This window comes from Leptonotus elevatus, chromosome 15, assembly GCF_054856555.1.
Source record: "Leptonotus elevatus isolate MCC_2025b chromosome 15, RoL_Lele_1.0, whole genome shotgun sequence".
Classification (NCBI taxonomy): domain Eukaryota; kingdom Metazoa; phylum Chordata; class Actinopteri; order Syngnathiformes; family Syngnathidae; genus Leptonotus; species Leptonotus elevatus.
The window spans coordinates 12,726,572-12,750,256 of record NC_141253.1 but is presented as its reverse complement, the minus strand read 5'-3'; the positions used below and the strand labels follow the sequence as shown (position 1 = coordinate 12,750,256).

Sequence of the window (23,685 nt, the reverse complement as noted above, 5' to 3'; positions counted from 1 at the left end):
GAAGTAAATCGGAAGTGACGAAACTGCCTGCTTTTCTAAAACCATGCTTGAATGGAGGTGACCTTAGTGTCTAATAGCTAAGTAAAAAAATATATATTTCTGACAATTCTCTACTGTTAGGTGCCTGCCCCGTACAGTTTAATACAAAAGTTCTTACAGTATTGAGCGAGACGAGTAGACATGGCGGAGGCTCACCAAGCACGCGTTCAGGCTGTGGTGGAAGAAATGGTCCAAAACTTGGAAAGGGATCACATCCGCAAAATGCAGGTAGGTCTTAGTTCTAACTGTGCACACTTCGTGGAGTACGTACAATTATTAACGATGTGTGTTCGTGCTGGCAGGCTCGCATGTTCAAGTGCAGCGCGGACTGCTGTGATCGACCCACGGACTCCATGACTCAGGTGCATCAGTGCATCGACAGGTGTCACACTCCTTTGGCCAAAGCCCAAGGCCTCGTCACCAACGAGCTGGAGAAGTTTCAGGTGAGTGATAGAAGTTGCAATTATTTATTTTTTTCATAATTAGACTAGCATGTCTGACTCACAGTTCTGAGGCTGTGTTAGAATCCAGATTCTTCCTGTGAATAATTTGAATGTCAATCAACTGGTATTAAAATTACTTTTTTTTTTTCTCACCGCCAGGACCGTCTGGCCAGATGCACGATGCACTGCAACGACAAGGCGAAAGATCTGTTCGACTCAGGTGCCAAGGAGCCTGCCGTCCGGTCCCTAATGGAGCGATGCGTGGGCAGCTGCGTGGACGACCACATAAACCTGATCCCCAGCATGACCCGTAGAATCCAAGAGAACCTGGACTCGATACCTCAATGACAAATGTCAACACTTGTGCTGAGCCCACTCGGAGCAGTGACTATGAAGTGGAAGTGAATAAGATGGAGGCATGGCATCCAGTATGCCTTGCAGTTGGAATCATGCACAAGGTGTTCTGTCACACATATTTAAGTTTGTCATTTTTAATACAAGTAGGATTACTTCCTTTCACGGAGCGGTATGTTTCTGTAAAACATTAAACATGGAACACACAACTGCCTTTTGACTGCATATTTTGTAGAGCATGGCAAAAAATAACCAAATGCATACCTAATGAGGTAATAACCAGTCATTCAAACCGGTGAAAATATCTGAAATACATACTACGGTAATCATTGTTTGTTTTGGGGTGCAATGACATACTGTAAGGAAAATTTGTTATCCTTGCCATTGCATCAATAGTTTCGAAGTACAAGGTGTAGTGGGCCTCCCCTCACAGATCATATTACACCTGTGTACAAACATGAGTTGTCAAACCCCATTATACAACGGAACCTCTGGAGTTTATTGCACCCAGTAGTACAATTAAAACTGATTTTTTTTGGGGGGTGACTAAAATGTCAAATCCATTACAGTTCAGTGAGAATTAACTCCATACCTTCTTTGCAAAGCCTAAAATTGTCACATGTAGAGACAGAAATGGAATTTAAAGCAACATGAACGAATCAGCCTGCTCAGCACAATATGATCTTTACACTTCATTTATCACTAGTATTCTTCTCCATTATGTGTCAGATGAGTTGTTTTACTTAAGAAAATGTTTTTCAATCCATGCCCGACCGTACAGATAAAGATGGTGGCAATTTGAACCCTTGGACAGGTTAGTTTAACTCAATTTTTTGTTGTAACGGTTCAACAGAAAAACTTAAGTCAACTAGTGTCCTAATGAGAAAGTGGCATAAATAACAGAAGCAGATGTACGTTTAGATATGATAGCACCACAGCCCACCTCATTGGGCAGTTTTATTGGCAATAAAAAAATCTTGTATACATATTGTTTTGCCCCCTCCAAAAAGTAAAAAAAATATGTATATATAAATAAATGTGGAATAAAAACAAGGGATGCCAGTACAGCCTGAGTGTCTGTCAGTTTGTATTGCCTTTCTTGGCATTATGTGGCCATCTTGGTTAGCGCATAAGCAGGTGAAGAAGTGTAGAAAAAAAGAACCTGACATACAAGTGCTTAAATACTGAAAGTAATTAAAGTGATTTAAGTTTGTAAATGTGATGCCATAGTAAGAAAACAAGTGGACCCTTGTGGTGAAGGAAACAAGACTGCTGGCTCAGTGTAGAGCGCATCATCATTTGATGACTTCAAAGTGGTGACTACTATTTAATTTACATATTTTAGGTGTACTGTATTTACAAGGTGAAAACAAAAAGCTGCTCAGTCGTAGATGTCCACTAACACCAAATCTTCAATACACAGTAAATTGTGACAATTCCTCTTATTTATTAAAACAGCTACTGTTGTTGAAGTATTTTACCTGTATAAGAAAAGAAAAAAAAACGCAATTTCAGAAATTCCTGCTTTGGTGAAAATTCCCCCGTTTTCTGATTTCCAGAAGTTCCATGGGGCAGTCCCGTTAATGTTCCCATCAATGCGGTGACTGCTTTGTGAAACACTGTCATCAACGTATATGCACAAATGGAAAAGTTCCCATGCCGAGGTATGCACTTTCCCACCACGGTGGAATGACACCATCCTCCAAGTGATACATCAGTGATGTATTCCCCCACGCTGGCTTACAGGTGATCCATTCGTGATGTTGAAGGTGCCGGCGGAGTGTACAAACAGTGCCAACGTTACCGCAAGAACGGGTGGCGGCTACCGTGTGCCGATCAGGAAATGCTGCGGGCGCTTCCCTCTTGTTCCAAGGGGTCCAGCCGGTGGTCTGCGTACGTCGACGTGTACAAGAAGTTGCAGCAGATGTATAGCGGGAAGGACAGCAGGCGGCTATCCAGGTTCATCACCACGTACTCCTGAGAGGAGGGACATTACCGGTAGTTCAACATCTCACTTCCTGTGAAGATGGACCACGCTTACTGACCTGGTCCTTCTCGAGTGTGAGAAGCTGGTAACCGGTCGAGCGGCTGCACACCATCTTGCCAAGATGATCGAAGGAGGCCAAGCGTAACCTGGATCAACAATAGCAGCAGAAGTGGCACATAGTGATATCTGTAATAATCTTGTCTACCTACCAACACATCTACTTAAGTACATTGGACACTGGATATAAAAAGTCCACACACCCCTAATCAAACACAAGGTTTTTGGGATGTCAAAAAAAATGACCAGATCAATCATTTCACCTCGCCTTTTCAACAGATGTGCTGCTCTTAATATCGTGGCAATTTTAATATCGTGATATTGCCGTTATTGTTACATCCTTAGTGAGGATAGGAGAATACAGCGTTGACACAAAGCCAACCGAAAGCAGACAGTAAACCCACTAAAAAGAGAACAAATAAAACGTTTGAATATGCTGCGTGACTGAGCCACAACAGGAAGTGAGCGTGTGGCCCCTGCTGCTAACCTGTATGCCAGATGTCGCCGTGGCTGCAGGCTCACAGCGCCCCCGCATGGCTGACTTAGCGTGTTCCTTTTGAAGATGATGAAGCGGTTGGTGTAGGTGACCAGCAGGTCGAACCCGAAGTTGAAGCCGGTCCATCGCCAGCAGTACTAAGGATTTACAAAAATAATTATGAACCTATTATAAATCACATGATGTCATATGTATAAAAATAGTATGCATTTATTATTACTAAATTGATGTCAAAGTTAAAGCATATCGCATTAATCATGTTCTGATGCAGATTAATCACACTATTAATTTTGACCGCAGATGATCCTTTAGCTTGACAGCAGATGATTATGTTGAAGGTAGCACAGGTTATGTTTGAGCAATAAACTTAACTACATGCATTAAAGTAAAGCATTTAATAAATGTTTGTGTATGACATTCAGAATATTTGGGGTCATTTTTTTTCCTCATTTTAAATTATGCAAGAAATTAACTTATTAGAAAAAGAGGAGGATAAGAGTGTGCAGTGGATCAAAAAATGTTTTAGAAGCCCTCATAACATTATATCTCAAAAGAATTAACACATAACAGGTGCTCTTCAAATTTGGCGTGGAAAAAATGTTGATAAAAAAGCCTTTTTAATTAACCAATTAATCGTGATTAATCAAAACTAAGATGCGATTCATCTTATTAAAAAATGTAATTGTTTGACAACTCTACTAAATATATAAACATATTAAAATCTATAGTAGCACATATATGCCCAAAAAATCCCTCACATTGACACCATGAAATTACACTAATTTAAAAGGTTGCATTTAACCTAACATACATACACAGATAAATAAATAAATATATCTATATTGTAAAAATGTGCTGTCATCACAATTATGTGTCACTCACATCTCCATCTTTGGTCAATTTCCTGCCACACCTCATGCTGCTCAACTCAAATTCTTCTTTGTTGGCTTCCTGTGGACTAATGGTGGCTAGCGTTAACAATTTAATGAATTCAGCTCAGTTTGAATACATAGGGCACATGGATTTAACCCAGAGGAACTCTTCTTACCCATTATCATTGTCAAATTCAGTCCGCAACATGGCAAACCACTGTGTTTTGTATACTGCTGTCAACCAATCTGGAAAAGGGGGTCAATGAATCAATATGGTGAAACTGCACTGTGCTTTATATTGACATCTGTTTGCACTGTTGTAAATGAAATGAGATTAGAATTAGCATTGAAATGATGTAAACCTGGAGGCAAAATGTTGTCCCGCTCCAGGATGCGCGCAGAAGCGAGGTCGTTGACGATATACTGAAGACGCACATATTTGAACACGGAACAATAGGGGGCGCCCTCCTCTGTGTTTAGGAAGGCCTCCCTCTCACACAGGTCTGTAAGGCAAATTCAAAACCACAAAAAAAAAAACATCTTAAAAATAATATGCAAAATGAAACATATAGTCTTCAATCATATTGCAGTACCGGTCCTGCGTTTGCACAGCCAGGCGTCGGCGTCAGGCAGAAGCTGCTTTATGGGTCCGTCCCACGTGGGGTTGAGCTGCAGGAACATCCACTGACGGGGCCAAATAATACAAGAGTCAATAAATAAAAAGCGCAGTTAGCAAAATCAAACAAATGTATACCTTCTTTAGAGCAGTGTAGACATCCATCTCCACCTGCATGACGAAAAGGTCGAACGACTGGATGAGCTGCTCCATCATCTCAGTTCTGAACAAATACAAATAGGTATGTGAGAGTGCACGTTCACTGGTCACAACATAACGTACAAACATTTTAATTGACAACTAATGTGATTATATGTACATTTTTAATGTGTACATATTATACAAAATACACAAATATTTAATTAAATAAGAAAAAACATGTAAAAATGCATACCTACACTTATTTACAATAATTCAATTAACCAACTGTTTATTAGATTAAAAATCACAAATAAAATAAACTAACATTTTAATTGACCAATTTTAGTGTGGGAAAAACATCTAAATAGATGCAACAAATATAGAAAAAATTAGACTAATCTTTGTTTTTAAAACAATAGTTTGATGAAAAATATAATTTGATCTATATGTAAATTATTGCTACATTTTTTTTATTGTAGTTGCTCAAAATCAATTAGTCAGAATTTTTTATTAACCAATTTTAATTTTAAAAATATAATACAACAAATATTCATCAATAACGATGTGAAAAGACGCTCGCACCAGATTCTGCAGAATATTTCTATCTGCAGTCCAGAAAACATTAAAGAAAAATAAACACCGATTGGGGTCAAATTTTCTGGTTTTCTTAGCAGATGATTTTGCTGAAATTAAGTGATATATTGCTCATTTAATATTTTTTTCATTTTAAGGCCAGATTTAGTCGCATAGTGTTCTGTATACAATTTCCAGATTTTTTTATTTTTATTTTTACTTTAGTGGGCTACTACAAAGATCTAGCGTACCAGATCTGGCCCGCAGGCACTAGTTTCACACCTGTGCTATTATGATCTACAATCCAGCCTTGACGGTTGCTGGTGTCTTTCTATTTCTCTATTTCCTTTGCATCGTGTATTCTATTATCTATTACAGCTCCCTTCGGGCGGTAAGTTGGGTACACCCTGAAAACCGGGGTACCCGAATTTGCTTCTCAAATGCCACTATTTTCAGGGGGGGGGTGGAATTGAGGAGTGCAATCTGGTAACCATAGAAACTAGTACAACTGGTTATGTAAACCCCTGTTCATCACACAGATTATGTTCCAAACCCACCAAATACAGGTAGAACATCAATGATATACAGATGCTTCATAGTTTTATCCCTCACACACTCTTTAAACCCGTCTGTTAGATAGTGGACCTTTGCACACTCGCAGTTTTTTCAAATATTTCCCAAAGCATTTCAATGGGTGTCAACTATACGTGAATTTTTGCTATTTGTGGGGGTACACTGTGACAAGAGGTTAATTTAACACCACATACCCAATTTCTTTCATCAAGTCCACATTTTGGTGCGTCATGAGGTTGCTTAGTAGCCACTCCAGACATCTGCACAAAGACGCACACCAGCAAAAATTAGCAGAAATTCTGTAGCACAAGACTTATTTGTGGAAGAAGATCTGACAATGTCAGGAACTTCCTCATAAGCATCTTCTTTTACATCATCTTTGAAAATTTGGAATTAAGACCCCGTGAGCTCTGGTGGAAAATAAGCACTGACTTTTTCATGACGGAGTCCAAGCCGTAGACGCAAGACGACGCGTAATAGCTGCACACTGTATTTGCGCTGATGTTTTCCTTCATGGTTTCGCCACACTGCTGGATCAAACCATCCTGCCATCACAACAAGCAAAGACTGGCTTCATTCCACTGTGCTTGTATATTACAGTAGCACTAGTTGACAATTCCATTTACTGACCAGCTGTAGCATACAAGCAGCTGCAAGGATACTGACAACCCCACTGGGCTTGATGAGAACGTCATCGCGGTACAAAGATCCAAAGACTACCTGTAGAGCTAAATATACACACACAAGAGAACATTTTAGTCAGATTAACACATAACCAATATAATGTCATTTACATATCACTACATTCATCCATTGTTGTCCCTTTTTTCCCCATACTGCGGTTCAAAGGCAGCGCAGTGCCCTAGTGGTTAGAATGTCGGATACACAGTAGCGGAGAAGGATCATATCTATTCCTGTATGGCATTTGCAAGTTCTCCTAGTTTTCACACTCAAAATTCAATTCTCCCGTAATGTTGTATTTAAAGACAATGTTGCCATTTGTTCTGTCTTTTATTTTAAGAAAATTGTGAACCGCCGTACAAATTCACCACCTCAGACGCCTTCTCACCTTCTATACCAATGTTCTGGTCAGGTATCTCCAGGTTGATTTCCATCATGTTAGACTCCTTCCATGAGCCGCTGAACATGCTGGAGAAATAACCAGACTGGCAGATACAAAAAAGAAAAGAAAAAGTAAGTGTTAAGATAAAAGGTGACACACTAAGGCTGGATTTACATTGCATTGTTGAAGTGAGATCATTCAGATTTTTTTGCTCCCAATTGGTATACGTGTCAAGACAGCGTGAATAGAAAAAAAATGCATGGAATTGGATATACCGTGGGAACCAAGAACCGGTTCCAACTTGGACCCCCTTTCACTTTATCAAATCGGAATGGTACTCCATTGTGATCGATTTTTCTCACGGGTATTGTCGCGTGTCGCTTGAAATAGACATGGATGCACACAGACCCCCCCACACAAAAAAAAATCAGATGCAGGAGTTCAATCAGAATTGAGCACTTCAACCAACAGTGCAAATACAGCCTTCGAAGGCATTTGAAAATGAGGTGTGTGATGTTTTTAATCTCCGTTTCACCTGGCACAGGTACAGTTTATGAAGGTTCCACTCTTGTCCCAGTGCGCAGATGCGAATGTCGCTGTTTTCTCCATTGAGGAACAACGTTTGAAAAATGTAATTAGACGTGCTTTTCAGTTTCTTCCTGTTGAAGATTAAAGAGAAAACTGTACTGTAAGATAAGGACAGCTTGCTAATTCACTGACGACGGATCTTATCACTTGCCTGCGTGGTGTATCCAAAATGGTGTCGTCATCTTCTTTGTCATCCTCACAATCACACTGTGTGTTCCGTTTCCTCTTCCATTCGCACCCGTGTTTGCGGCTGCTTTCGCCGGTTTCCTCGGGTCCCTTCGAGGACTGAAATCTGCTTCCCATATTCCCCATCTTTGCCTGCACAAACAGAAGTAACAAACACACCGAGTGACTGGAAATCCACTTCGCAAAATTAATATTTGCGCTTTTTAGGACAATGCAGCTTACATTTTACTCATTTAACACAACTACTAACATGATTTTAGTCCAATATAATTATCTAACAAGTTAATTAGGTATTTGTTGAACCAACACAATAGCACTTCCAATCAATTCCTCCACAATAGACATTAAATGTCCCTGTATTAAATCAAATACAGTCCCTGTGACATTATTACGTGGGTTCTACGTGCACAACCTACAAGTACTGAACACCACTTATCCATGCTGCAGTCAGCTAAAAGGCTGCTCTCTTACAAGTAACCGTACATCTATATGATGTTTGAATTAGCATATTCAGCACGAACATGTTACTTTACCTTTTGACGCGCGCTGGGACAGTCGGGTAGTTTTGACGTGGACTTTAAAACAAACCCACGTCTGTTTATCACCTCACCCAACCAGCCGAGGATGGGCTAACTCTACGAATTAACATACAAAACAAAGTCTCCAACGACGAAAGCGTCATCCGTCACAAGCTACGCATTCACAAAAGCTGATAAACTAACATGTTCTCCCCCATCCAAAAAAAGAGAGTATAAATGCAAATTGGACGTATGAAGAATAACAATACTGAAAATCTGCTGCTGTGCTCTTCTTGCTGCTCCTCCTCCTTCTCCTCCTCTTCTTCTTCTTCTTCTCCTCCTACTTCTTCTTCTTCTTCTCTGGTCACGGGAGGCTGGAGTTTCTACAGCGCCGCTTTTGTCAAATCAAAGAACTGCACTTGTAGAAAAATAAATGGTATGGGAGTGTTTCCGCAGCTCAAATTATTTAGCTAAAGTTTGCGTTACGAATAACGCTGATTTACGCGTTTCAATATTTTTCGAAGTAGTAGTAGTTTCGGATGTAGGATAAAATTGCCACGCCACAGAAAATGAGCCAAATTATGCACGATCACACTCTGTACACTTTTGTTGAAAGTACTCGTGCTCTCTCCTAGAGTCCAAAGTGCACAGACGATCAATATTTGGCATCTTACCTTTTTATAACGCATTTTTGTTTTACATACATAAAAACAATTGGAAAGAAATTGCAAATAAATAAAAAAGTAAAACAAAGTTTATTTGAACGGAAATCGTGGATTGTATATGATATTTTGCAAGTATTCATCTAAAACATTTCTTTCAACTCTACCCGGATATGACGTGTTATGGAAGGGTGGGGGGTGGGTGTTTACAACGAAAACCATCCAATAGACATCGAGTGTCTCTGACAACATTTCCAAGGTCCCGCCCCTGGTCAGCCTGTGGTTTGGGTCTGCGTGGGACTGTGACACGTAAGTTGGTCTGTCTCGTTGACTCCACTGGGCAGCACACCTCCACCTGGGCCTTAGATAGCAGACCGAGAATTTTTTCGAGCCTCTGCCACGAACACAGCCCGCCATTTACTGCTTTTATTTTAATATTTGAACCATGGAAACGAGAGACGTGAGTGCAGGTGAGGTATTAACCTGGCTATTTGTTGTAGTTTTAGTCAATGTAAACACTGAGAATATAAATATACTGGTATTTAAAGTCCTGTGTGATTATGCAACTTTATTTTAACTATAAGTAAATGTAAGATCTACCGGTGTATAATGTGTGTGGAGTCCGTCCAAGGAGGTTGTTTTGACTTTACTATAATACCAGGTGCTTTAGTGGGCAGAGATGGAAAGCAAACAACTGCAAAAAACGCTGCAGCACTTAAGAAAAAGGACCAAACCGCACTTCAAAGTAAGATGGAGCAGCTATTTGGCTTCAAGAAGGACGATCTGACCTCCTGGTCCAGCCTGGTGGCCCTTTTGAACCGGCCAACGGACCCTGCATCCTTGGGCATCTTCCGCTGCTTGTTTGGTGACTAGTAATGCTGAAAACTATGAGAGGGAAAACCCCAATCTTTTGTATCAAACTGATCAATATCATGATCTTGTGCAGGTCTGTTGATGGCCATTGACATCACACAGGAGCGTGGCCTCAGTCACGTGGACTACAAGTACCTGGACGGTGCCCCAGTGTGCCGCTTTCCGCTCTTTAATTTCCTGAAGCCACTTCCCATGGACTGGATGTACCTGGTCTATCTGGTGATGTTCCTCGGTGGGTTGTACATTTCCTTCCCACCCCTCACTGGCAATCCCCTCTCTAGTTTTAGGGGGAAAACTCTGCAGGGGTTGCACTGTTGCCAGACATGAAAGCACATATGCAATTTGTTGCTTTTGAACCTCCCTCCCAAACCTCTTCATGCAGTCACAGTTTTTTTTTTTCAAACAGTGATATTGTGAGAGTAAGTAAAAAAAAAAAAAAAGGGAAATTATGCTATTAGGCTCAAGATTGCTAGCTGTAAATATACAGTATATACATGTTTTGACAAGTGTAATTTGGTGTTTTGGTGATGAAGTGCTGCCTTGACCAATGAAAATGCAATCTCCTTTTCCCCGCAATCCGTGCGTTACACCTCTAACTTGCATATACAGTAAAAGTTGTACCTAATACAGAGCGGCAATTCACATTTGATCAGCCCCAAGTTACAATATAGGTGTAGCTTTCAGTCTCTGCTTTTGCAAGTAAATTGCATGCTTTATAGGGTTTAAGTCTGGAGATTCACTAGGTCAGTCTAAAACCTTGCACTTATTGCCCTTGAGGTCCTTAGTTGTCGGTTAAAAAAAGAAATTGAGGATCATGTCTATTTAAAAAAAAAAAAATTAGCTATCAAAATTAGCCCAATGATGCTAGCATAATCACAATTACGTTTAGATTTGTCTTGTTCTTGATGTCCTCGCAAATGCAAATTGTGAGAAACAATGCACCAAACTGTTGTGTATGTTTGATCATTTTTATTTGTGATTAAATTAAATTATGTGTGTGCGTGTGTCTCTCTGAAGGTGCGTTGGGCATCATGCTGGGCTGTTTGTACCGTCTGTCCTGTCTAATGTTCATCTCCACGTACTGGTACATCTTCTTCTTGGACAAAACGGCATGGAATAATCACTCCTACCTCTATGGCCTCATCGGATTCCAATTAACACTCATGGATGGCAACAGATACTGGTGAGTGTTCACTTTACGCAAAAGCAGCCGGGAGGATTTTTACGTTTACGTTGCTACTTTTTAGGTCACTTGACGGCTTGAGGAGACCTTCCATCAGAAACGCACACGTGCCGCTTTGGAACTACACCCTGTTGAGGACGCAGGTTTGAGCACCGTGGCCATTCATGTTCATGCATGTCATGCTTCGAGTTGTCTAATGGTGTCTCTTTATAGATATTCATAGTCTACTTCATCGCCGGCGTGAAAAAGCTGGATGCAGATTGGATGGAGGGATACTCCATGTCGTACCTGGCGCACCATTGGCTGTTTGATCCCTTCAAGTAGGTAGCATTTAAAAACGTGCCGCTGAAGTCCCAGCTCACTTAAACTCATCACGTCGATCCTATTTCAGGGCGATTCTTCCCGTGGAGTTGGTGAGTTTGCTGGTGGTACACGGGGGCGGCCTCATGCTGGACTTGAGCGCCGGCTTCCTGCTCTTTTTCGACGCCACGCGGCCTTATGTGATGGTCTTCGTCAGCTACTTTCACTGCATGAACTCTCAGCTCTTTAGCATCGGTGAGTTTGTCTGTCTACTATTATTGCCACTACTAGTCTATATAGTACTGCATATATCCTCCCACCTACCATGTCCAGTATACGGTGTACACTCAGAGGTCACATTCTTAAGTGTTATTGCATGTCAAATAAAATAATTTAAATGCACATTTAACTTAAAAATAAATCCTGTATGTTTTGGAATATAAGCCACATTTTTTTCATAATTTATTAATTTAAACAATTTATATTCAGGCTCGTAGTAAAATTAGAGCTCGGACAGGAAATCAAAATCCCCGTTCCCTAAACTATGGTTTGATTCAAAACTTTGACTCCTAACCAAGGAATTAATTTTTTATTTTTTTTAGTTTAAAATGGCTGACCTTAACTAGAATGCAATGCATTGTGGCCAAACGTAAAATTGTGGTTGGCTATTGTGCCTCTTGGTGCTGTAAACAAATTGGATCTTTGTTGTGGCGGATACTGCATGCTAAATTAGTGATAAGTCTTACATTATTTGTTTCCAATTGACTTTTTGACTTTTTCTTTTTCTACTTTCTGTTGGCGATTGGCAAATACTTTTGGTGCATTTTTATACTCTATGGCATAAAGTGGGGATTTTGTGTGCAAGTCAGAGCTCTTTTGTTCTTGGTCTCGGTTTTTGTAAAACAAATTTCCCCAAAAGATGCGACTTATACTCCGGAGCGACTTGTTTTTCTTCATGATGAATTTTTTGACTGGTACGACTTCTACTCTGGAGCGACTTGGTGCTAAAAATACAGTATGTTTTTAAAAAGATAAAGAGTCGTATCAAAATTATTTCAATAAGTACAAGTGGGTGTCATGAATTCACCATTTTGTTTTGTCCAACTATTTGCTGAAAAATTCAGCTATTCACTGTAAAACTCGAGCTATTTGCGGTTTTGTGACAGCGGATTACAGTACATCATTTGATTATGCAGTTGACAAATGTTTCCATGGCTTGACTGCATGTGTTGTTACCTTCACATTCACCTCCCAAAGGCATGTTCCCGTACGCAATGCTGGCAACAAGTCCGCTCTTCTGCTATGCCGACTGGCCGAGGAGGTTCTTCGGCCGCTTCCCGGCGTGCCTCAGGGTCGTCCTCCCGCTCACTTCGGCCAACCCCCAGCACAGCTCCTCCTGCGTTTACCACGAGGCCTCCGGCAGCAAACGCCAGCCCATGCCGGCCACCTCCAAATCTCCTAAACTACGATTTAAACACAAGCTGGCGGCTGTTTTTACTTTGGCCTACATATTGGAGCAGTTCTTCCTGCCTTACTCCCACTTCATCACTCGGGTACAAGCACTTATTGGCATTAACAGCATGTAATCACTTGTTGCATCAGGCTTCTGGAGCTTCAGTTTACTGTCAACAAAGCCTTATCATTACTCACAGTTGAGCAATGATGGTCAGCGAGGTCGCTCGACCACTGATAAAAAGTTCATCGTTCTGTGTCTAGTGTCTAATCGTTTGCTTTTGTCTGCCAGGGTTACAACAACTGGACCAACGGCTTGTACGGATACTCGTGGGACATGATGGTTCACTCCCGAAGCCACCAGCATGTCAAGATCACATACAAGGATGGGAAGACGGGAGACGTGGGATACCTCAACCCCGGGGTGAGTTTGTAGCAAAATAGCACGTTACTGTGTCAGGCAATTAAAAATGTTTAATTGTAATTAATCGCAGGACTTCAATAGTTAACTCACGATTAACTCATTTGCACCCAAATTTTTACACTAAATCATACAGAAGGCTTTGATGTAGCCTCTGAACTGAAGAGAACGCTTAAATCAATGGTAGTTGGTGGTACAAAAACGGCCAGCAGGTGGCAGCAGATTATAAGAGATCAACCAGGGCCATGTTGCAAAAAGGCTATTTTCCCCAGTGTTTTAATTTGAATGCTAATTGCTGCAAAATGGAAACATAGAAATATACCTTTTTTTTTCCTGATGAAAGAAGAGACTCTAATCTTTCTTTTGGCATGTTTTTATAGCAATAAAACAATATTCTGTAGGCCTTGCACAATCTGTCAAAATCCAGTAAAACAGCCAGGAGCGAAGGGGGTTGCTTCAGTGAAAATGGCTGGGAGTGAATGAGTTAATCACTCATTTTATATCTGTTCTAAATGTGCCACACACAAAAAAAATACTTGTTAACATAAAAGTGGAAAAAAATGTAAACTAATAGAAATATGGCTGCATCTTATCGTCCTTGATCCATTCATAAAATTAAATTAAAATTAAAAAGATGTACTGTACTGTAAAAAAAAAAAAGTGTGATATTGATTTGTGTTGGTCATTTTACTGCCACTAGATGGCATAATTGCATTTGTAAGACGGTGGCAGTTCAGTGCCTTTTTCTTTTCATATTGATCATATCTAATCTTTAACATGAAGCAACTTGTGAAATTCTGCACATTTTTAAAACTGTATAATACATCTTGACCCCAGTCTCTGCAAATATATGCATTAATATAAATAAATAAATTAAAAAAATATATATACATATATGTATATATATTTAAAGCAATAGGGACACCTACTATTAATATGGTGGCGTCCAAATCAAGTTATGTGCTCAATGAAACAACTACAAAATCCCGCCAAAATGAATTGACTTTTTTTTCTTTTTAAATCTGACTATAGTTATGTTTTACAATATGTACACCGTGTGTGTTTGTGTCAGGTGTTCACACAAAGCCGGCGCTGGAAAGATCACGGCGACATGCTGAAGCAGTACGCCACGTGTCTCAGTGACCTCCTGCCTCGCTACAATATCGCCGAGCCCCAGATCTACTTTGACATCTGGGTGTCCATCAACGAACGCTTCCAGCAAAGGTAACGATTGTAGCTCCGGGCCGGACCAAGCAACAATGTCGGTCGGCTTTGTTTTGGTATAATTCTGTAATGACTGTTCATTGACTGAAACTAATCCAATAAAAATCTATTAATCAATGGCGGCCGACATACAGCGTTTAATACTCACTCTGATCTCCTCCAAGGATCTTCGACCCACGTGCGGACATCGTCAGGGCCGACTGGTCGCCGTTGCGACCAAACGGGTGGCTGATGCCTCTGCTGGTGGACCTGTCGCCTTGGAGAACCAAGTTCCAGGAGATTGAGAGCACTTTGGACAACCAGACCGAGATCGTCTTCATCGCCGACTTCCCAGGTTACACCATCTCCGTCGAGTTAGTGAAGTGTCGTGTTGTGCAGTGTTCGTAACTTTCTGCATGCTGGTTACCTTGCAGGTCTCCACTTGGAGAACTTTGTCAGTGAAGATCTGGGCAACACCAGCATCCACTTGTTGCAGGGTAGCCTCAATGTGGAGATAGTGGAGGAGAAAAAGAACTATTCGCTGCAGGCTGGAGAGAACATACAGGTACAAAGTGGAAAAAAACACAATACATTACTGCACATTTGGCTGCTTAACGCAATCATGTATTGGCCTTCATGTGTTATATGGTGTAGGTTCCTGCCGGGGCTTACCACAGAGTGTACACAGTGTCTGAGGAGCCATCTTGCTACATGTACATCTACGTCAACACTACGGAGGCGGCACTGCAGCAGAACTTCACCAAACTGCTGGACCTCCAGGAGCGCATTCGCAACGGGACAGGTGACATTTGAAATGACGAGTGCCAAACATCCATCAGTTTTAGATAATGCTGTTACACACTCGGTATCTATTTTATTTCAAACTAATATTAATTAAAAAAAAAACACACACATTCATGCTTACATTTTTAAATACATACTTTTACATTTAAGATTAAAACTCATTACATGGTGGAAATATCAAGTCAGAGAGTTTCTGCACATATCAGAGTAATTGCTGACACTAATCAATCTGTTTTCTACAGTGCATGTCCTCAATAGGGTCGCGGATGAGCTGGAGCCATAAAAAGCAAAATTCAGCACTTTTGACAGATAATGCACATTGACACCTATTGATAATTTAGAGCAAGGGTCTGTAACTTGCGGCTCTGGAGCCACATATCGCTCTTTCGTACCTCTCCTTTGGCTCCCTGTGGATCTTTAAAAAAAAAAGAAAAGAAATAAATATATTTACATATTTACATTTTGTTCTAGGTATTCTTCAAATGAATCAATGATTTAGATTTAAACACATATATATTCAAAAAAATGTCAGTCTAAAATTTTAAGTTAGCAGAATTATGAATGAAATTGCCCCAAATGGCAGAGAAATGAATTAAAAAAGGGCAGATTTCACTACACTACAAAATGTGCCAAAACACAAGAAGGTAGAAAATTAAAATGTTTTGGGAATTGACAAAAAAAAGTAAGTACATTGATTTAAAAAAAAGGCAGAAATATAAAATGTCCAAAATCAACATTACCATAGAATGTACACAATTGCAAAAATTCAGAAATTTGATAGAGAAAAAAAAAGACAGGAAAAAATGTCAAAAATAGTGATAAAATGTCCCAAAAAAAGGGAAGCAGAAAATTACCACATGTCTATAAAATTGCCCAAAAAAATGTGAGAAATTTGACAGAAAAGGCAGGAGTCTAAAACTGTATGAAAAATACCCCAAAAATAAATTAATCCAAAGACAGAAGATGAAAGGTATTAGAAAATGAATCTCAAAGTATTTAATGCTGCATATTTTTCTGTTATGGTGCAGCTCTAATTAGCTCTTGGCCCCTCAGTACATTAGACTAACACACTGTTTCATTCATCACGATTTTCAAATGTTTTGCGGTTCCAGACCGTTTTTTTTGTTGTTTATTTGACCTAAAATGGCTCTTTTGACAGTGAAGGTTGCTGACCCGTTCTAGAGTCTTTAGTCAACAACAGCACATACTATATGAAGTATAACTAGAGATAACCAACACAAGCACACATGATTTGACTTTGCAATCCCAAAAAAGCTGACTTCAGTCTTACCTGAACAGAAACGGAACCTCTTCCGCCCGAGCTGCAGCCTCTCATGTCGACGGACGACGAAGACGGCGCTGAAGTCAATGCAACCGACCCCGTTGTGAGGCTCTTCCTCAAGAGGCAGCGGCGTATTAAGGAAGTAAAGAAACGCAGGCAGGCTGGCGTGCTGGAACGACTTGAGCGCTTCAGCGTCAAGAAATACTACGCCATACGGCGAGGGTGAGTAAAGCGGCCCAATCGTCAGCAAGTGTGCAACCCGCATACGCAAGTATCTAACCATTTGTCATGAACCTTTCCTTGTACTATTAGATTCTTGATGACCGCCATTGCAATGCGAAACCTGCTGGTGGGTCTGCCTCCGCTTGAGCAGCTGACGCAGGAAGTGGCGTTCGCCAACATGAGGGAACCCGAGGAAGAAGGAAACCAGAACAAGCAACTTAAATATGAAGTCAGTCATGAAGAACTCTAAAGATGTTACTGCTGGATGCCCTGGATTTGGAGTGTGTGTTTGTTGGTACTACTGGACTGTTACTATGGGAAAACAGACACACGCCCAGATTGACAATGGACAGTTTTGTAAAAGTATTTGTCATTTCAGATTACATCCAAACGAGGAAAAGTCTGTATTTTTGCCTAACATGCAACCCAACACTAAAAGATTTTACTTTGGCTGAAATAGGACCAGTTTCTTTAAAGGTTTTAATGCTGTAATTCAAAATGAGTTAAATAAGCTGATTTTAATATGTAGATTACCGTATTTCCTTCAAACAGCAGCCAGGCTATTTTACTCAACTGCAAAGACTGCCAGTCGGCGTTTATTAGAGCAGAGGTCGCTATTTGAGGAAATACAGTATATGCAAGCACGCTTATTCCTGCTGTTTTGCGAGCGTGTATGCAAACCTCAATACTGTGAGTAATACTTTGTCAAGACAAAGCCTTTTTAGTCACTTTTATAAGAATAAAAAATAAAAAGCCTGTGATGTCAGTAACATTGTGGTTTTAATCATAAATTATTCAGTTTCATCCATCCTATGGCACATTGTGACTCTTCACACATGGGAGCACAAACAGTACAATAATACTTACATGAGGGTACACTTGCACCAGGAGGACTTAGTTCAATGATGATTCAGTACATGATGAAGATGAGGTTTTTCCAAAATTGCTGTCTTTGACATGTGACATCAATTCACAGATTCAAGTTCACAACATTGACTACTTCCGGAACATCTATTTTCTCTTCATGTAACAACATTCAGGAGCAGCTCAACAACAGAATATTTCATAGTGGTTCAATTCAAAAAGTGAAATTCATTTGATAGATTCACGACTACACTCTGATTGAAATGTACCATGATTTAACCCCCCCCCCCCAAAAAAAACAATGAAGAAATTACACTTGAAACAATCCAAATGATTTTTAATCTAGAAATGAAACGGGAATTGGTGTTTTACTTTTTAAAGTGAACTGCAGCATTATAAGTCATTGAGATGTGTATGTGTGGCAAAGTATTTGATTTCTTATTGCACAAAAAATTATACTTGCACTGCCTTCATTATTTGCATCCCATCTGGGACATTACTGGTACTAGTGTCACAAACTGGCCATTAAGAATGAAGTGTTATAATGAGCATTTTAGTAAAAAAAAAAAAAAAAGCATTTCATAAAAACAACAATCTCATAGGTGCAAGTACAAAATTGAGTAAGGTCAGTCTACGGGGTTTAAAATGAACCCAATGTCCCTTTAAAGTCCTCTGTGACCCGGGCGCTGGTATTTTAAAGGGAGTGGCACCTCCCTGCTCTGCATATTTTTTTTTCTTCTTCTATTTTTTACCAGGAGGCCTTCAACGCCTCATTTCTCATGTGGCTCCTCAGAGCAGCTTGTTTCCCTCAATCGTTTTACTCGAGTTAAATAAATCTCTCCCCTGTGATCCGCTTCTTTTCCTCCATTTTCTCGTTGCTTATGAATACATATTTCACAGTATAAGACTACAAAGACTGCAAATGACCATTTTGCTGCTTCAGTCAGTCAAAACTTCTTGATTTATCTTTATCTGATTCGAATGGCTCAGATCTAACCTGAGATAAAAGTTTAAGCAAAAAAGAAAAGAAAAGATTACGTAATGTGTTCTATCTTGAAGATAATGTAGATGAGGTTTAGTTTCTCCACGACTTGCTCTCCCACCCCTTGTATTGTAGCTCTACCTTGGTTGAAGATCAGCGTAGAAAATTCCATGGATGACACCTTCAATCACGACATTTGAAAATGCATCTAAAGCCAGAAAGGGGGGGGGGGACACTTAAAACCAGGGATCAAAGGGAAAACCTTTCCTGGTTAGCACTGTTATCTTTGTAAAGCGATAATAATATTAATGATAACCTAATGTTGTGGCCTGGACTCACCGTGTGCTTCGGGCAGCAGATAGGGGTCATTCAGAAACACCATGACGGGCTGATGTGAAAGTTTACTGAAAGTCACACAAACATTTTTTTTTTTATTAATAACTTGAGAGACTAACTATTACTATTAAATATACACACACAACAGAACTGACTCACCTCGATTCCATTGAGTCTGTATCGAAAGACCTTAAAAAAGGCAAAATGGAGGGTAAGGCACAAAAGCCTTCTAGTGGACAGACAACAAACTTAACACGGAAAGCCACAAAAACAAGCATTTTTTTGGGGTCTGAATTCAGTTTCAACTTACCCACAGCTGTCCGTCTTTGGCAGGGAAGGGAAATGGCGGATATTGAGGAAGTCCAGGAATATCTTTGGAAGAGCCTCGTTCTCCATAATTATAGTCTGGCAAGACGGAGAAAACAGCAAGGGGAAAAAAAGTAGTGTTACCCTGCGTGGCAACTTGTTCCGTGTTAGATGACCAAAATCTACATACCCCACCAGGCCCATAAAAGTTATTCAATCATCCTTTCTCCTTTTTTTTTTTAAATTAAAATAAGATAATAGATGTGTTGGTGCAGCGTTTGTGTTCAAATACCCTTTCCTTAATAAAAGTTTTTTTTCATAGTTTGGCTGGTCCTGTGACTTAGTTTATACAAGGATCCTTGCAGCTAAAACTACTAAAATATTCTATCTAATGCGCCTTTTGTTTAGACGGTGACGGCATTTTGAGTGCTTGACAATTTAAAGATTAAAACCGCCCTGCAGAGTGGAAAAGTTGAATACGCTCTACCATTGCGTTCCCATATACGCGTCCCAAAACTCAAATCTACTCATGTCGCGTACCCGTTTACGTCACATACATGTGCCAGTACAGGGAAGTAAACAAACCCGTGTTAACGACCCAAAAGGAATCCTTACCACAAATTTAAAGTAATGTCTTTTGCTAGTAGCCATCGTTTTGGTTTACGCGGTGCAGATCATTGACGTAGAACGCAGATCAGAGATGAAGGGAGAATTTACGCATGCGCACGGATATGGCGTAGTTACATCACAGCGCCACCTAGCTGCCTGGCATGTACACACACACGTGCGTAATTATATGCAACATAATTTTTCTGATAAACTCTTGTCCTGAATAAAATGTGGAGACAAGACACCACTTTTGCGTCTTCTGTTCAGACCGTCACCATATAAACCCTTAACCTGCGTCACAAGTCAAAATGGCAGTGTACTCTGTGAAATGACGCGCTCCATCGAAAAGCATTGGACTTTGGATCATTGTAATTTAATTATCATTTTGATTCCAAAATGTGATGAAATGTCATTTGACTACTATAACAATCGGCCTGGTTTGTATGCTAATCACAGGTAAAAGCAATACAATGTGTAAGCAAGCATTTGCATTGCGGAAATATCAGAAATGCCCAGATTTGTTAATTAAAGTTACAGCTCGGACTCGCACCCAAAATCCCCGTTCCTGAATCGTGTTGACAGCAACAAACGAGTTGGATTCAAAATGTACGCATCTAACTACGGACACGTTTTTCTTTTTAGTTTAAAATGGCTTATCCTACCTAGAATCGCACAACGCATTATGGCCAAAGGTAGAATACGAGTCGGTTACTGTTACTGTACCTTTTTCATGCTGTAAATAGTAGATTCTTGTTGTGGCAGATGCCACTAAACTAGTGAGCTAGCGGGGAGATGGTCACTTTATTTGTATGAGCCGGCAGCAAACTAACAACATACATCATACATTAGTTGCCGCGACGACTACTTCTTCTTCTTTTTTCTTTTGATGGTTGGCAAATACTTTTGGTGCATTACCGCCGCCTTTCGAAATGAAGTTCATGTGACAATATTCAATTAGTGACAATTAGCTAGTTCAGTATGTCCAAAAAAACAGTAATACTCTGTAATACTTTGTTTAATAATTCAACTTTAACTGGGACTGACAATAAACAACCTAAAACAAGCACTGTGTACTGTTCACTACATGCCAAGTAGGCGCCATCATCATATCAATTAATTTTGGTCTCATGTTGAGATCTCAAGTACTGTTGCGAACACAAAATGGCGGACAAGTAGGTGTAGTGCTGACAAGTACCTGCAGGTAGAGCTCCAGTCCTTGTCTCCTCTGCTCCAGCACTTTGGGAACCCAGTTCCTCACATGCTTGGACGGCATCTCCGGCGGTTTTATGCTCTTCTTCAGCTGGAAACACGAAAGAAAAAAAGAAAATAAGGGAAAGAAAATAAGCAAATCTCACAATATATGAAAGTTTAAGATACAAATACAATACAAAATGCATATCTAATTAACCCTCCCCCCTTTTTTTCTTTTGCTCCTTTCTCTGCTTGTTTATTTATTATATCTGTAAAGAGCCCTATAAATAAACTGTCATCTTTATCATATTATTCCTTCTTGTCAATTATTTTTGGAATCTAAGAAGGCCAGGAGGTCAAGATAATGCAAATAGACAAGCTCACGTGAACAACAAATGTTCTGTTGAGTGGCCCTGTTTAGAATCAAAAAAGGGGAAGAGGAAGTACTTATTGGCTGTGAGTGTAAACAAACAGATGAACAGATTTTTTTGTGGCTGAGATTTCCTGCGTGCCAACACGCCATCCATTTTCTATAGCACTCATTAACGATCCCTATCTCAGCTGACTTTGGGCAAGAGGCAGGGTACGTCTTGGACGAGTTGCCAGTCAATCGCCGGACACATAGACAACCATTCACACCTTTGCGCAATTTAGGGAGTTCAATGAATGAATGAAGAAAATGAGCAAAGATGGATTAAGTCGGTTAAGTAACGCAACTGGTACATTTTCTACAACTTCTGTCATCCTCCACCGACCACTAATTAGCCTTTTGAGTTGTAATTATTACGATAATACGGACAAACGAAGAGAAATGCAGCTCTCTGTTTTGTCCCCACTTTTTTACACTTCAACCTTGGCTTAGTCTGCTCTTTCTGCTTTGTAATTAATATTTCCACAAGTAAATATATACTGCTACTAAACAATAAAAGAAAAAGCAGAAACCTAAGCCTATACATTCCACCCAAATTGTCATATCTGTCGACTAAACATTTCTTAGTCTGCTTGATGACATCATCGAAGCGTGTGATGCTTAGTCAGCTCACCATTTTATGCAAGGAGTGGAATTCACTGTAACGCTTCTCGACAGCATGTTGCCTTCCGCTTGTCAGCACGTCGATTCGAAACACCTGAAAGAGAGGAACGACCATGAAAAAAGGGGGATGTGTGCATCCTGATCCACTTCTAGTAAAACGAGAATGACAGCTGATGTGTCAGTGATTATCAGGAGGAAACATGTGGTGATCACGGTTAAACTTCCTCCTATAAACCCCATTCTTCCCTGCTGCTTGAGAAAAGGAAAAGTTACTATAATGAACATAAACAATAAAAAAAAGAAAGAAAAGACAAAACCTGCAAAACTTTAAATCAGTGTTTACCAAACTAAATTGAGCCAAGACACTTATTTTACAATAGAAATAATAACACAGATTGTGACTAAAGGATTAATGACTTAGTGAAAACTAGGGTTGGAGTCTACCATTTTTAAGTAACAATATAAATACCTGAATTAAAAACAACAACAACAACACTGTCATATTAAAAAATGGTTAAAAAGACATTTTAAAGACAATTAATTGTAATATAAAACAGATGGAAACTGAATAAATCGAAAGAACCACAGAAGGCGAGAATGTTCATTTACCCTGAACTAAATGAATAATACAGTGCATTCTGGGAATCGTAGTTTATCCAAGAAGCGACCCTTGACCCATGAGCGTTTTTACCATTAACTGACTGGCGTGTCCTAACCTTCAGTTTGGAATGTCACGCGGTCGGGATTGTTGTTGTATATTAAAAAAAAAAAAAAAGCACAAATAACTGAGAGTGTATGGCATTAAAATCCAAAAGTATCAAGAAAAAAAGCGGATACATTTCGCTGCATAGACATCACATAAGCACAACACAAATCAGATATAAACTCACCGTGTAGCCCCTCTCGATGTGGTTGTTTTCTGAACGAAAAGACGGAATGGACACGCTGATAGGATGCATAACGACTAGTGTACAACTAAGATCCCGAGTGACAACATTTAATGGCAAACACACGAGCGTGAGCTGACACTCTTGCACGCACACGCGTAAACACACACACAGTTTGCGTACAATTTAGCGGCTAGCTAAATGGCCGCGCATTAAAATAAGTACGCTAGTTCGTACTTGCGTGCTAGCTCGCTTGACTTGAGGGTACAATCCCACAATGCATCGCGTGGTGGACGCTTCTCGGTGGAGTCTGGACATCCGGGTACTTGGGACACACGCTGGCCGTCCTTGCCTTGAATAATGGGCATTGATAGAATAACAAATATATATTTCAATATTCAATTTCAATTTTATTCCAGACTCAGGGTCCACTCTTAAAAACAAACAAAATAAGCACAAAAAAAACATACAAAGATTAAGAAAAAATACACTTACACATTAAGAAGACGTTTCCATATGTTTGACTGGTAGCGAATTGCACTCTATCCAATATTCGTGAGTGACACCAA

The 23,685-nt window shown here is 40.0% G+C and overlaps 4 protein-coding genes across 4 annotated transcripts; 2 read left to right on the top strand and 2 right to left on the bottom strand.

Moving 5' to 3' along the window:
• The first annotated feature begins 14 nt into the window (after positions 1-14).
• Positions 15-1,903, top strand: timcc (TIM double twin CX3C motif chaperone). The gene is made up of 3 exons (XM_086096465.1): positions 15-267; positions 342-482; positions 642-1,903. Exons 1-3 carry the CDS (start codon positions 181-183, stop codon positions 828-830), a joined length of 417 nt encoding a protein of 138 aa, XP_085952591.1. The 5' UTR covers positions 15-180; the 3' UTR covers positions 831-1,903.
• On the bottom strand, positions 1,759-9,131 carry gmcl1 (germ cell-less, spermatogenesis associated). The gene is made up of 15 exons (XM_086096459.1): positions 8,522-9,131; positions 7,950-8,120; positions 7,750-7,869; positions 7,221-7,317; positions 6,782-6,879; positions 6,584-6,696; positions 6,346-6,411; positions 5,003-5,087; positions 4,842-4,932; positions 4,611-4,751; positions 4,425-4,494; positions 4,259-4,334; positions 3,368-3,513; positions 2,882-2,969; positions 1,759-2,813 (listed from the first exon to the last, which is right to left on the bottom strand). Exons 2-15 carry the CDS (start codon positions 8,112-8,114, stop codon positions 2,673-2,675), a joined length of 1,497 nt encoding a protein of 498 aa, XP_085952585.1. The 5' UTR covers positions 8,115-8,120; positions 8,522-9,131; the 3' UTR covers positions 1,759-2,672.
• A 304-nt stretch (positions 9,132-9,435) lies between these two features.
• On the top strand, positions 9,436-17,678 carry ggcx (gamma-glutamyl carboxylase). The gene is made up of 15 exons (XM_086096456.1): positions 9,436-9,638; positions 9,830-10,033; positions 10,115-10,273; positions 11,059-11,224; positions 11,289-11,367; positions 11,438-11,544; positions 11,616-11,779; positions 12,782-13,077; positions 13,269-13,400; positions 14,470-14,621; positions 14,786-14,955; positions 15,035-15,165; positions 15,255-15,402; positions 16,704-16,908; positions 16,999-17,678. Exons 1-15 carry the CDS (start codon positions 9,614-9,616, stop codon positions 17,156-17,158), a joined length of 2,298 nt encoding a protein of 765 aa, XP_085952582.1. The 5' UTR covers positions 9,436-9,613; the 3' UTR covers positions 17,159-17,678.
• On the bottom strand, positions 17,670-23,411 carry snx24 (sorting nexin 24). Its single transcript, XM_086096462.1, has 7 exons — positions 23,120-23,411; positions 22,240-22,323; positions 21,201-21,305; positions 19,401-19,495; positions 19,250-19,279; positions 19,094-19,158; positions 17,670-18,962 (listed from the first exon to the last, which is right to left on the bottom strand). Exons 1-7 carry the CDS (start codon positions 23,186-23,188, stop codon positions 18,892-18,894), a joined length of 519 nt encoding a protein of 172 aa, XP_085952588.1. The 5' UTR covers positions 23,189-23,411; the 3' UTR covers positions 17,670-18,891.
• Between the last annotated feature and the right edge of the window lie 274 nt (positions 23,412-23,685).